This window comes from Diorhabda carinulata, chromosome X (genome assembly GCF_026250575.1).
Source record: "Diorhabda carinulata isolate Delta chromosome X, icDioCari1.1, whole genome shotgun sequence".
Lineage (NCBI taxonomy): Eukaryota > Metazoa > Arthropoda > Insecta > Coleoptera > Chrysomelidae > Diorhabda > Diorhabda carinulata.
The window spans coordinates 44,798,217-44,811,768 of record NC_079472.1 but is presented as its reverse complement, the minus strand read 5'-3'; the positions used below and the strand labels follow the sequence as shown (position 1 = coordinate 44,811,768).

The 13,552-nt window shown below is 31.5% G+C and overlaps 1 protein-coding gene across 24 annotated transcripts in view; it reads right to left on the bottom strand.

The window, feature by feature from the left end:
• The window catches only part of LOC130900405 (ATP-binding cassette sub-family C member 10), a 136,766-nt gene that overhangs the window by 75,923 nt on the left and 47,291 nt on the right, over positions 1-13,552 (bottom strand). For all 24 annotated transcript variants that reach the window (XR_009060162.1, XM_057810983.1, XM_057810976.1 and 21 more), the window contains one exon: positions 4,779-5,030. Coding sequence is in view for 23 of the 24 variants with exons in the window: in XM_057810983.1 (XP_057666966.1) it covers positions 4,779-5,030 (252 nt within the window). In the remaining variant the exon portion in view is untranslated. The remainder of the gene's footprint in view (positions 1-4,778; positions 5,031-13,552) is intronic.

Below are 13,552 nucleotides of genomic sequence, written 5' to 3'. Positions count from 1 at the left end.
AAAAGAAGCAAGTGAATATATTATCTCAAACCATATAACGAAGGAAGCTTAGGTCCAATATCTTGAAGAATTGTATAAAAAAGAAGGTACAGAAAGCATACCGGATACTCCAGAAATCACAACTAAGTAGCTGACATAGAAGAAAGAGATATAGAAACTGCATTAATGAAATTTAAGAACAGTCCAGGCCCAGACGGTATTCCGAATGAATTTCTTAAATACGGCGGGAGAAGCCTGACACAGCAGCTAACAGCTATAACTCGCAAAATCCTATTATATCAAAAAATTCCGGATGAATGGCGCCTAAGTATCACAATTTCAGTGTTGAAAAAAAGGAGACAAAAAGATACACGCAAACTACCGAGGCATAAACCTTCTATACAACCTTGAAGCTAGTAACAAATATCATGACAAACAAAATAAATGATTGAGTGATGAACAGCAAGGATTCAGATCAGGAAGATCTTGTATAGATGCAATATTTGTCCTGCGACAAATAACTGAAAAATCCATCAAGTAAAACAAACTGTTTTTATATGGCTGGAAAAGGCGTTTGGCCGAATACAACTGGAGGATATGGTACACCTTCTATACAACAGGCAAATCCCACATAACATCATAAAACCCATCGAAAACATTTACCAAAGAAACAAAATACAGGTCAAAATCAATAGCATAACTACCGAAGAAATTCCTGTAAACAATGGTGTTCGACAAGGAGATCTTCTTACGACCGTATTGTTTAACATCGTAATAAAGTAATAAAAAGCACTCGTTACCTGAAAGGGTATTAAATGGGGAACAAATATGTCAATATCCTATGCTATGCAGATGATGCTGTTCTGATTGCAGAAAACAAAGATGAATGAATGAAATTTAAATATCTAGGCATAGAAATATCAAGGTAGAATCGATACAATCGAGACCAAATCCCGAATCTACAAGGCTGTCATCCGGCCTATATTAACATACACAGCGAAATCCAGACCAGACACTTCGATCACAAAGAGGATATTAGAAACCACCGAAATGAAAATTATGCGCAGGATCGCTGGAAAAACTTTTTGACAGGAGAGAAGCGATGACATTGGAAGAACATGTAAGATTGACAACATAAACGAATGGATATTGGGAAGAGAGAGTGGAACGAACACATAGATCGAATAACTAAAACAAGTCGCCGTTGGGGCGCCGAAGCGTTGGAAGACCCCGCAAGAGATGGAGCGACAACCTCTGTAATAATTAAACGGCAGAGGATACGAGGAAAAACAAGCATTTTGCTTACATTAATTGGTAATGAGTCAATCAATGATATATTCCTTCAAACTAGAGAGTTATAACAAAAAAAAAAACGTTCGTGGATGTATTGATATCTAGTTAGCCTAGACAGTTCCATGCGTAAACAAAATACTGCGTTACCATAGCAAAGAAAAATAACTTATAAGTAACTTATAAAATAAGTGTCAGTATAAAGTTTGACGTCAAAAAAGTAAACCAGAGTTACGCAATAAATTAAAAGAAAAAAGATGTCCACCGAAATTGTGAAAATCGAAAAATTGGAGTATCGATTCATCAAGTACCTGTATTTAAAAGGGTTAAGAGGTAAGCAGATTTACGCTTAATATATACTTAATACCCTTGGTGATCAATGTCCGTATGCAACCGTGAAAAATTGGACTGCAAGCTTCAAAAGAGATAAATTTTCCATTGAAGATAATGACCGATCGGGAAGGCGGCCAGTTACTGTGTCAGTCCCCGAAAATATCAATGCAGTTCATAATATGATTTTATCAGACCGTCGAGTGTGGCTAAAACGGATATCTGATGTACTGAATATTTCATATGAACGCGTTCATCATCTAGTTCACGTCAATTTGGACATGAGAAAAATTGCTGCAAAATTGATCCCCAAATGTTTGAATGTTTATCAAAAGCGTGCAAGGTTAGAAGCCTCGCTCGATTTGAAAACGATGTAGACATCTTAAACCGAATTGTTACTGTGGATGAGACTTGGGTACATTTCTACTTACAACTGGAGATTACTATTGGACATTACTGACCACTCTACGGGAAAAAATTGATGAGAAAGGTGTTTTGTTTTTGCAGGACAACGCCACTGCACACAAATCTCATGTTGCTATACAAAAAATTCGTGATTTGGGGTTTAAATTACTAGAACACCCCTCTTATTCGCCAGATTTTTCTCCGTTCGACTATCGTCTCTTTCCTCAACTTAAAAAAAGTTTAAAAGGTCGTAAATTTTCTTCCATCGAGGAGGTGATAAAAGCTGTGGAGGTCTGGTTTGCAGAGCAAGAAGAAACATTTTTTTGGAAAGGTCTAGAGACGTTGCAGGTTCGCTGTAATAAATGTATCCAATTAAGAGGAGAATATGTTGAGTCATAAAATATTTTGACATTGAAATTTTGTTTGGGTCGTATTTATCTTTATCACGTTCTGGTAAATTCTGGTAAACAAAAATCGCGGCGTTTTCAATTTTTTTTCAGAACAAAGATTATGACCGGGTATATGGACAATGGATTCACGATTTTGAACTCGAAAATATTACTAAGAAAAAGCAGATTTGTGTGCGCGAAAAATTTATTGTACATTAAATGATACCTACTCCTCTTAAATAGAAAAGGAGGATTTTGTTTTGTCGAAAAACCCCGTAACATTTTGTATACGCTTGCTCCTATTAAAAAAGGGATCCAAGTAAAATTTGTTGGAAGTAGGGTGTGGAATCAATTTACTACGTCAAATAGGAGGGTTTCAATTACAAACGAGTGTCTCCCGAGCCACCCTGAACATCAAAATTAAAATTTGAATACAGAGATTGAGTCCTCGTTAAAAAACAATAGGAATTTGCATTTACTTTTTTTTCGTACATCTAACAGTCTGATTTTAACATGACAACATCTAATAATTTGGTGTTTCGTCTCAGTGTGCGTTGGTGTGTTGTATTCTAGTTTGAATGGGTTTGGATAAAAAATGTTGAACTGTCAGACTATTGGAGAAAATTTGTTTTGATTTGTTTTGGTCTAAAGCTGCCTCACAGATGTCAAAAAATATATTTGAAATACTAGTAGAATTCTTGCATTTCGCTGACAAGGATTTGTGCCCTAATGGAAAAAAATTACAAAAAAATTTAATTTTGGTGGATATATTGACCGCAAATTTTAAAACTGTTAAATTGCCAGATGAGCATGTGTACAGATGAAAAAATGGCGTCACTTAATGGCGTACTTAATGGAAAGATTATCGAGAGGTTTCAATGCAGATTACAAACCACAGAGACATATTGATCACCATCACTGGCAGAAATGAAGATCGAAGATCATCAGAAACCTCAAGCAGTTATAGAATATAATAAAGCCAAAGGATTTATAGATGCTTTAGATCAACTTTCATCCTACTCGACTATAATTAAGTAGAAGCCTAATGTGGATCAAAACAATTGCAGTTGAATTGATAACCGGGGCAGCGCTTGTAAATGCTCATTATGTTTATAATACTTAATTTCTTGCTAAGAAAATGGGTATAAGTCAATTCAAAGAAAATATAAGTGGGTGATTCCGTTCTAACTGTGATTTTTTGTATTCAAAATTTCAAGATTTTAAAATTTAACTTTTCTAACTTTTTTATGCATATTATTCATCTATTTTACTGTAAAAATAAAACTCTAAGAGGAATTTACTACAACTTCAAAGTATCACGAGCAAGACACAAATGTCGGATTTTGAGTTCCACGGTACTGACTCATTTATCCACGGTACTGACATGGTAACTTAAGATATTAAACAACAAGTGCATCAATTTTCCTCAGTTTGATCATAAACATTAGAATTTATAAGGTAATTAGTTTAAATCATTTGTTACGACAAAAAAAATTAATAATTTATCGGTAAATTCTAGGAATGGACATGACACGGTACTGACATGGTAACTTAAGATATTAAACAACAAGTGCATCAATTTTCCTCAGTTTGATCATAAACATTAGAATTTATAAGGTAATTAGTTTAAATCATTTGTTACGACAAAAAAAATTAATAATTTATCGGTAAATTCTAGGAATGGACATGACACGGTACTGACATTCAAGTGATGTAGTATAAGTTTTCTTTAAGTGGCAAGTTATATTGTATAAAAATAATGTTTAAATATCTTAAGAATTATTCAATTAACACAAAATTTTTATTAATTGATTATTAATTAATGACTAGTACAAAAAAACAATACAGGACATTGAATATCACAGTTATAATGGAATCACCCAAGTATTCAATTGCTATTAATGTATAACAATCTTCCAGAATATGTCACAAGAGAAGAAGAGTAGATGCGTGAGTTATCATCATCGAAATAGAGCAGTTCAACGGCAAAAATATGGTATAAGAAAAACCAATCAAGTCTCACCCAAGTGCCAATATTGTCCTGAAAAACAGTTTAGAATTCATCTTTTAAAAGAAAATAATTTTTATTTTTCATTTCTTATATTCTTGGTACATTTTTCAATTTGTTTATTTGTATACTATTCTTAAATTGATGTATATTTTTGATTATTTTCTAAAAAGTTACATCCAGAACGAAAGCATCATTAAAAATCCTCGTAAATTTTCAAAACCAAACCATAGCCATACCAACATAAGTCCCTCAACAAAATAACGAAAAGGCCTGGCATACACATGGACTTATGTAAAGAACAAAGGGGGTATAATTAAGTATACACGTGGCAGTACAAGTCAGAATTTATCAATAAAACCATAAATCTTCCTTACCTTCTTAATCTTCAAATTTATATCTACTAATTTAAAAATAACTTTGTCCGTTGTTTCACTGGCTGAAGATTGTTCATGTTCACTTATAATTGGAACAGTGACATTTTTTGTCATTTTACCTTTTCCTTTTGAAATTTTTATAGGGGCTACCGCCTGTTCCCATTCAAAAGTACCATTAATAATCACATTATCGGTATTTCCTTCATCTAGTGCAGATTGATCATAGATTTTATCAAGATCCATGAAAGGAAGCTAAAAATAAACAGTGATCACGGATTAATTGAATTTTGTGAATTTTGAAATTTTAATTTCGAAGTAAAACATTCTAAATACTTTGTGAGTGATACAGCATTAAAAAATACATACAACCCCAAAGTTTCAATCCTCTACCCCTATTTTTTATTTGTTCATTATAAACTTTTTTGGCAAGATTTTTAGTCGAATTTTTCAAAGAAAAATTAGACTATTACAGTAGGCATGACTAGAAGAAAAATGGGGGGCACATCATTTTTCCCGTGTCCTCCTGAACACGATTATGATGGTTTTTCGAATGTCTGTAGTTTATATATATATATATATATATATATATATATATATATATATATATATATATATATATATATATATATATATATATATATATATATGGATAAGTGTTTATACGGGGACAGTATAAGATTAAACTGTATAACATATACGGTATAAACTTATACCGTATATACCTTTCCAGTGACCCCAAATACACATTTACATATCAAAAATGTCAGGTCCTCAAACAAACTTATACGGTATAAAGTATAAACCTTCAATTGTCCCCAAAGACACAATTACATATGAAGAACAGCATCATCAGTACTGTAACAGCTCCCTTTTGTTCACCTAACAATAAGTTGCATGTATCAGCATGTTGTTATATTATTATCCAGTACTTCACCACCAAAGTAGGTCTCATGCGTCGTACTTCCTTAATTACTAGCATGACAGTCAATGAATCCTACCAAACTTTCTTGTGAGTCAATAGACATTTGTGATGCGTGGCAACATCTGTCGTTTCGTCAAAAATAACGCTATAGTATTTGCTTAGCATAATTCAACGTAATATTTGTTATAGTATTTCATTCCCGTAGGCGCCTTCAATTGATTCCTGACACTACTAATATTTTAAAAAAAATTTAAAATGAGTTTGTGCATTCTGTTATTATTGGGTGTATGTGTATTTTAGGTTGAAACTGATTTTTCTTTCTCTTCTAAATTCCATAATCTTATGTGAAGGGGGTTGATTACCCCAATAGCTACCAAATATCCAATGTTAGCTATAAATTTCAGTCTGTCAGCCATGAGTTAAACTGTATAAAAAGTTACCAAAAACGTTGCTGAAATGGTTATTTTGTGAATCTGTTTCCGATGTCACAGAGTAAATTTTGTATATATGTGAATTATTAAGAAATTACTTCTTGTAGTTCGTGTTTATGAGAGACTTTATTAGGTATATCATTATTTACAGTGATACAATTGAAATTCTTGGAAATTTTTAGTATCATACAGTTGGTCATTGTATGTATTTTTATTTTACATTTTATAGTTAATTTTACGATGAGTCAAACCAAGACTTGAAATTTGAGATTCAAACTTTATACAGCTTACACATATCACTTCAGTACAAAGATAATGAACACAAAATAGGTATTGATACTAATGTCATTTTATTATTATAAAAAATTTTTACTTTTTGTAGTACTCGTGCTACAAAACGAGTTATTGTGACAGTAGGAACAGTGTTTCACAAAATAATCATTGTAACTTTGTTTAAGTAATTTTTCATGTCATGCAGTTAGATGGACTAGTTAACTTGAATTTTGACGGACTTTGGTGTTGGCAAAGATAAACTTAAATCGTATGACTTATTTAAGTCACAGTTTACAGCAATTGTTCACTCGTGGTCGGCACCTTTGATCTCTATTCCAATTTTTCCATTGCGCAACATTACATTGATTCCCACACGCATGGAGGTGGAGCCAACTGATACAACGATCGCATGATGTTTTGTAAACTTATTATAACAGCCAGTAAGTAATAAATGACAAATATTCTGCGAATTGGATTAGTTCCCCAGGAGAGAGGGAATTAAGAGTTTATCCTTATTCAAAATTATGAAATTTCAGAACCAGTTTCAAACCAGCGAAATATTTCGAAAAAATTAGGTCTGTGAAAATATCGGAGATATCGACCACCAAATTGGATTGCCCACACAACATCAATTTTCCAACTATTCTCTTTTTTACTTGTTTTGCACAAGCTCAATCCAACTATTTATCCTTTGCTGTTTTTACTCATTTCATCATACCTAGGTTCTTTTGTAAATTTATACATGCCCATTGCACAATACCTAATAAGTACCATTTGCTTCTTCCCCCTCCCCCAGGGGTAATTTACCATATTCTAATTCGTTATCAATTTTTCTCCAGAACCCTTCATATTATTTGGTTTATGTCTCAGATAAGAGCGTATTGATGACATCGGAATAAGATCGAAAGTAGTCGGCAGTTACACCTCTCTCCTTACGATTGTGAAACATCGAGATGTCTGTCTCGAGAGGTCGATCGGCATCACGTTCTTCTTTGTGGATGGAATTAAATGTTCGGTGTGGTATTAGTCAGGAAAGTAGTTATTGTCCACTTCGCAGAACGGTCAAATTATTTCGAAAATATTTTTGCGACGGATTTATGAGAAAAATACAATTATTAAAAAATATAATACTCCTCACAGTTTTATAGTTTTAAAATTGAGAAATCAATCTTTTTGGATTATTATTAAAATTATTTTTTCTAATTTTGACATATAAAATGACACTTTATAAAACTCGTTGACTTTATGAAACGTCTTAAAAAAAGTGAAATTTTCCCTAACTGGTGATGGAAAATAAATTTCGCCTCTAATTGCGAAAAGTACAGAATAATTGTAAGACTAAATTACTTGACTACCTCTTTATTGTCGTTAAATATGGTGTACTAACATAATATCAAGAAAGTTTTATAGGACAAATAATCACACTCGCCCTTCGACTTTAGGAATAATTGTAAATAATGCAGATTGAGCCGCTTCTTCAATGTCGCTCGGTACGATTTTTAATTTCTACTTCTTTTGATAATCAAAATCACGAAACATGACATTAAACAATACTTCTTGCTTCCATAGTAACAAATAAATGTCTCCAATTTTACTAGGCGACTTAAAAGGAAATACGAGGGACGCTCGTAGGGACGTTTCAAGTACTTCAAATTTGAATTCAAATAATCACATCCAATTAAAAATTAGAAAAAATATTGTATGATATTTGTTGCCAAATTTTAATATGACAAATCAAGAAATATTTAAAATTCTACCGATTACGAAGATGCCTGTCAATTGGTCATTTGGTGACATTCACTCATTTAAACCGCTGTAAAATCGATAAGTTCCACTCTACCCAAATATTATATATGTTTCTAATATATTTATTCTTGATATACCTACCTATTTAAAATTGAAAAATGAATAACTGGAATTCGAACGTTACAGATAAAAACACGGTCTAAGCGACAACAAAGCTCTCCGATATCGACAAAAACAATACATAAACAGAGGGGTTTTTTTTATTCGCATTCTTTCATATTTGTCTAGTAGAACGTAAAACAATCGCCAAGTAGAAATTTTTGGCACTCTTAATTAAACCTACAAAGGAAATAGGCCACCAGAAGTTTTATATTTTGGAGAAAGTCGTCTTTAAAATGGATTTAATCATACCGCGTAAAATAATGGTTATACAGAAAAAGTGTGCCTATTTGCGTTAGGTATTCTTAAATAAAAAATTGTATGTGCTTATAAAAAACGCATATTTCCAACTAACTTTGAAATATGTCTCGTACAAGGGATTATGATAGTTTTGCTTGATAAATAAACTATTATAAGCAATATGTCCGTAAAACTTTATACGATGATTTTACAATACAAACCCGTAAATTTATGTTACGGTGATTTTGCTCAGCTTACAGAGTGATAAAGAGAAAACAATAAAAATCATTTATTAAATTATGTAGGTACCTATATAAAATTTGTTTTGTTTTTGTTTAGCAATTTAGTGAATACGTGAATAGATAAGGAATTGATTCTCATTTCACATATATACGGGGTACAACATTAGTTAATATAATAACTTTTTTTATACAAAATATGACTTTGTAGCTTAGTGTCAGTATTAAACATCTCATCTTCCAGAAAGCTAGAAGATTCAATAACAAAGAATGAAATTTGCATAGTACTTTAGAATGAAAGTGTTCATAGGTGATCTGCTTGAATCTACATCGCGTGTATTTGTTATATTTTGTATTGGTCGACTAGTTTCAGACAAATGCATTGACAATCGTATATGTTGATAAAATTTTTCCATATCTGTATGCTACTGCATAAAGCGTACAGGCTCTTTCATACATGAATGATGATAAATTTTGCATACCTATGTGATGTGTTAATACTCAAAATATTTTTGTAAGCCTTATGAGGAGTTGCTAAATCGGCTGCTAGCAAAGAATATAGAAACACTAGAACAATTGTTTTTCTAATCGTGGAGGTCGTCCAGGAATTGTAAAAACCTTGTACTAAACAACTAAAAAAATATTTGACATAATGTTCACAAATTCTTCTTTAAAAATAAAATCCCAACTTTGGATAGAATTTTGACGGAAATAAAGTAATGCTCAAATTTTCCACTAATGTCTCGTTTATCATTGCATAAAGTTACTAAAGATATTTCTAGTGATTTCATATGAACGTATTTACTGTTTCATGGGTTAATAAATATTAGAGACAATATAAGTACTAGTTCAAATATTCTGTAAAATATTTATTTGTTACAAATAATGTTTGATAAAACATTATGCAAATACCTCAATGACTTAACTATTTTCATACGAAATCGAATTATTTAGTACCAAAATCACTGTTTTCAGTATTAGGTTAATGAAAAACTAGGCCGTTTTTCATACCATTTCAAAATTTTCTGTTTGATATAGGTAGTAGACACCTGATCTTGCTAATAATAAAAAAGAAATATATAGAAGAAGAGATGACAAATCATCAATCTTCTGTTTATTTCTTTCTAGGACAAAAAATTCCTATTTGTATTCTTAAATCAAACAAGTTAATTTGAAATAAATTTTGTTTCAACTGATATTGATATAGTTACTAGATTGGGAGCAATAACATAAAATACTAGTAATACTAAATTTTAGCCTGGATGAACAAAAAATCATAAATTACAGACTCAATAATATGCTCGAAATAAATAATAATTAAGCTAATAGACACATCGTAACCGAGAGGACCTATGCATAGGTATTATTGAAACGGAAGAGACAATACAACGAAATGTGAAATTAAATCTGTAAATAATTGCAAATTCGACGACTACTTTTGTAAGGTTTAACAGTTGACAAATTTTCTTACACATGAATAATTGAAGTTTTAATTTATCAAAACATCAGTTGAAGTGTTTTAAATTGACACCTTCAAGTATGATGTATGAATTAACAGTACAAGTACAAGAACATGTTCGATTTGAAAATACAAATATCTTTATGTTCTAGAAATATATCACCAAAATATCTTTGTGATACATTTTAGCAGAATAATGTATTTGTGATCATTTGTATAAAAAAGGGCATAGTTTTCATTAGGTTGGAACGATGAAAAACAGTAGGTAATTCCAGTATACATTTGGTTTAAAAGTAGTTTAATCATTCAACTATGATAAGTGGAGAGTGACACTTGTATTAACCATTTCTTAGCAAAAGAGAACTTCAACCAAAAATGTAGGTATTAAAAATAAAAATGTAGGTATTTATTAAAAATATCATCAACACAATACATTGTCGTTTTCAAAAGCAAAGGACAATTAAAAAAATTCTTTTACGAAATAAAATGGTCTTTCTATCGGTCTTCATACATCAAAAGGTCTGTCCATACAAAAAACAATATATATGCGAAATATACGCCAGTTCCTTTAGGCGATTAGGCGGCGTTGCACGATCATGCATAAAAGGAATCTATATCATTACACTACTTTAATTAAGAACTAAAGAAATACTTTAAACGAGTAAAATAGTGATACTGGTCTTTGGTGTGTTCCAAAAATGATGGTAATTAGTATATTGGAAATATTTATTTTTCGAATAGGTTTTATCATTATAGGTAACTGATGAAATGATTTCGGTTTTAATTGTGCTGTCATTGTACAAATTTTATCTATATCCCTTAAAGGCTTACAAAGACCATCTCAAGTACGGAAAGTGAAATGTTATAATATATAATAAAACGATTTGGTCTAGAGCCGTAATTGTTCTATTTCTATCTATCCTTCCTCTTCATTTTCAATCTACATGTTGAAAGTGTATGTTCCCATACAATATTCCTTTTTATGATAACAAAAATCGTTCGTCATTTGATTTTAACGTAAAACAATAATCGTCCCACTCTCAACGGAAAATGCAAAGGTTACACAGCATTACCAATGTGTTAGAGACATAGTGAGATAGACAATCTGAAGTCAGCGTAGATTATTACAGTTAAAATAAGGATACTAGATTATACACCGAATGTACATTTGTTTCTTTCTAACATATTGTCGCTTATGGACCGTGTGTTAAATCCTAAGTTTCCAAGAAATATTCCTAACACTGTATATTCTATAACATCACATAAATACATACAATTCAAAATATTTGAATGGTTTTCATGAAATTCTAAATAAAAATGTTTCTTTGATTTGCATGGTAAATAAGGCTTAAACTGTTCAAAAGAATTTGTTGATTGTAACAATTTTTGTCCATGTATACAACAACAACAATATTATGAAACCAAAACAAAAATTATTGTATTGAGTTGCCTTCCTTGTGCACAGCTGTTATGTGAAACGGGAGTGACTAGTGACCCGTCCAAAATCCAGCCGACAAACAATAACTTAATTCTAAACATAAACTAGATTATTCAGTTACTTATTTAAAATTATTATATATTGGATGCATATTAAACTTTAGTCAAGTAATACCGAACGGGTTAATATTAATTGTACGATTTTTAAAGTTAAAATTATTTTCCTTCGTTAGACTGTTGGCGTTTGCCGTTAAGGTCGATGAAGTTTAAGCTTCTTGAAAACTTTCATTATGATTATCTGACTTTGAAGTAGACGGTTGGGGATCTATTGGTATGTTTGGTCAATGGTAACGTCTCTATTATCAATTTGCTAAAACTGAAAATTTTAATACGTAGCTATAAAGTACAATTTGGGGTTCAAATTTTTGGCCAAAGTTCAAGAACTGATGAGAGTGAACGGGTTTTGTTATTAGGCAAATAACAAAAATCGTCTGACTATCTTAGCCACTTTCCTAAGTTTTAATAGAAAAATCATAATCGTCCAGATGATTGAGTCTCTATTAGAATAGTTGCTAACGCGAATCCTCCTTAGAGTTGCTGGATTTAATGCTAAATAAACAATGGTTCTCTTATTCGATTCAGTCCTCGAATTGCTATATGCTGTCCCCGAATTGCTCAGTGTGGTCCCCATTTTGCTCAATAGTGTCCTCAAACACCAAATTTGATAGTCCCCAAACTGCCCGAGTCCTCAAAACAGTTAGGCATATAAAAACTTTGGGGACAGTCCTCAAATTGACAAAATGTCCTCAAACAATCACTTACAGAAATATTTTGTCCCCAAACTAACACTTTGGCATATATATATATATATATATATATATATATACCCCTCTCCATTTTATGGTCATTTTTGTTATATTTTCTTATTTTTTGGCCAGAAAAAGTAAGTTTAACTAGAGGGTTCGAACTTCGCATGCAAGTAGGGGTGATGTTGAAGAATTGTCTTTCTCAAGTTCAAAGTTTTCTTCTTCAGTTCTTCTAGCACAAAACGCCCGAAATCATTTTGATCGTTGTAATTGTTGAACTGGACCACCTCCTATTTAATGAATAATACGAGTATGATCTTTGCTGGGGTGATTTTTTTTACTTTCCATTTTCGAAATTTCTTGTCATTATGACAATTTTTTCTTTGTTGTCAATTGGAATTGAACAAGAGGGTTCGAGACCTCCGGGTCTATTGAAATTATGAATTTTCATTCGAGAGAGAGAGTGAACTTGTGAAATAAAAAGTTATTGAGGAGTAGCAAATTTTCCATATAAAGAAATAAGATTGAGAATTGATATCATTTCCAAGAAATTCATTTTATGGAAAGATTTGTTTGTGTATTAGTTAAATTCTTCATTCGACGAAAAATTTGACTTTCGTGATGGAGCTCTGCTGCTCACGGCTTTTTTATCTTCAATAGGTATTTATGGAATACATAGTTATTTGCTCATATTTATAAAAATAATTAAAATGTCAATGCAACGAATAACAAATTTACAATAACAAAAAAATTAATCCTCCAACAGATAAATAATTAATTAACAGGAGCTCTGCTGCTCACAGCTTTTTTGTCATGGCTTAGAATAAAAAATATTATATTACTCTAAATTTTTCACCCTTCTACGGTCAACCCCTATTTTTCCCTCGCGGTTTTTTAATTTTTTAATTATATCCTCAAATCCGCAATAGGATTGTAAGATGGCAATGGACTATAATAATTGTAGTATCATAAATTCTAATTGTATAATGTCAATTTCCTTTTTGTATCGATCGTAGTAGCAGTGACTGTTATAGGTATCATTTTGATTTTTCTGTGCAACTC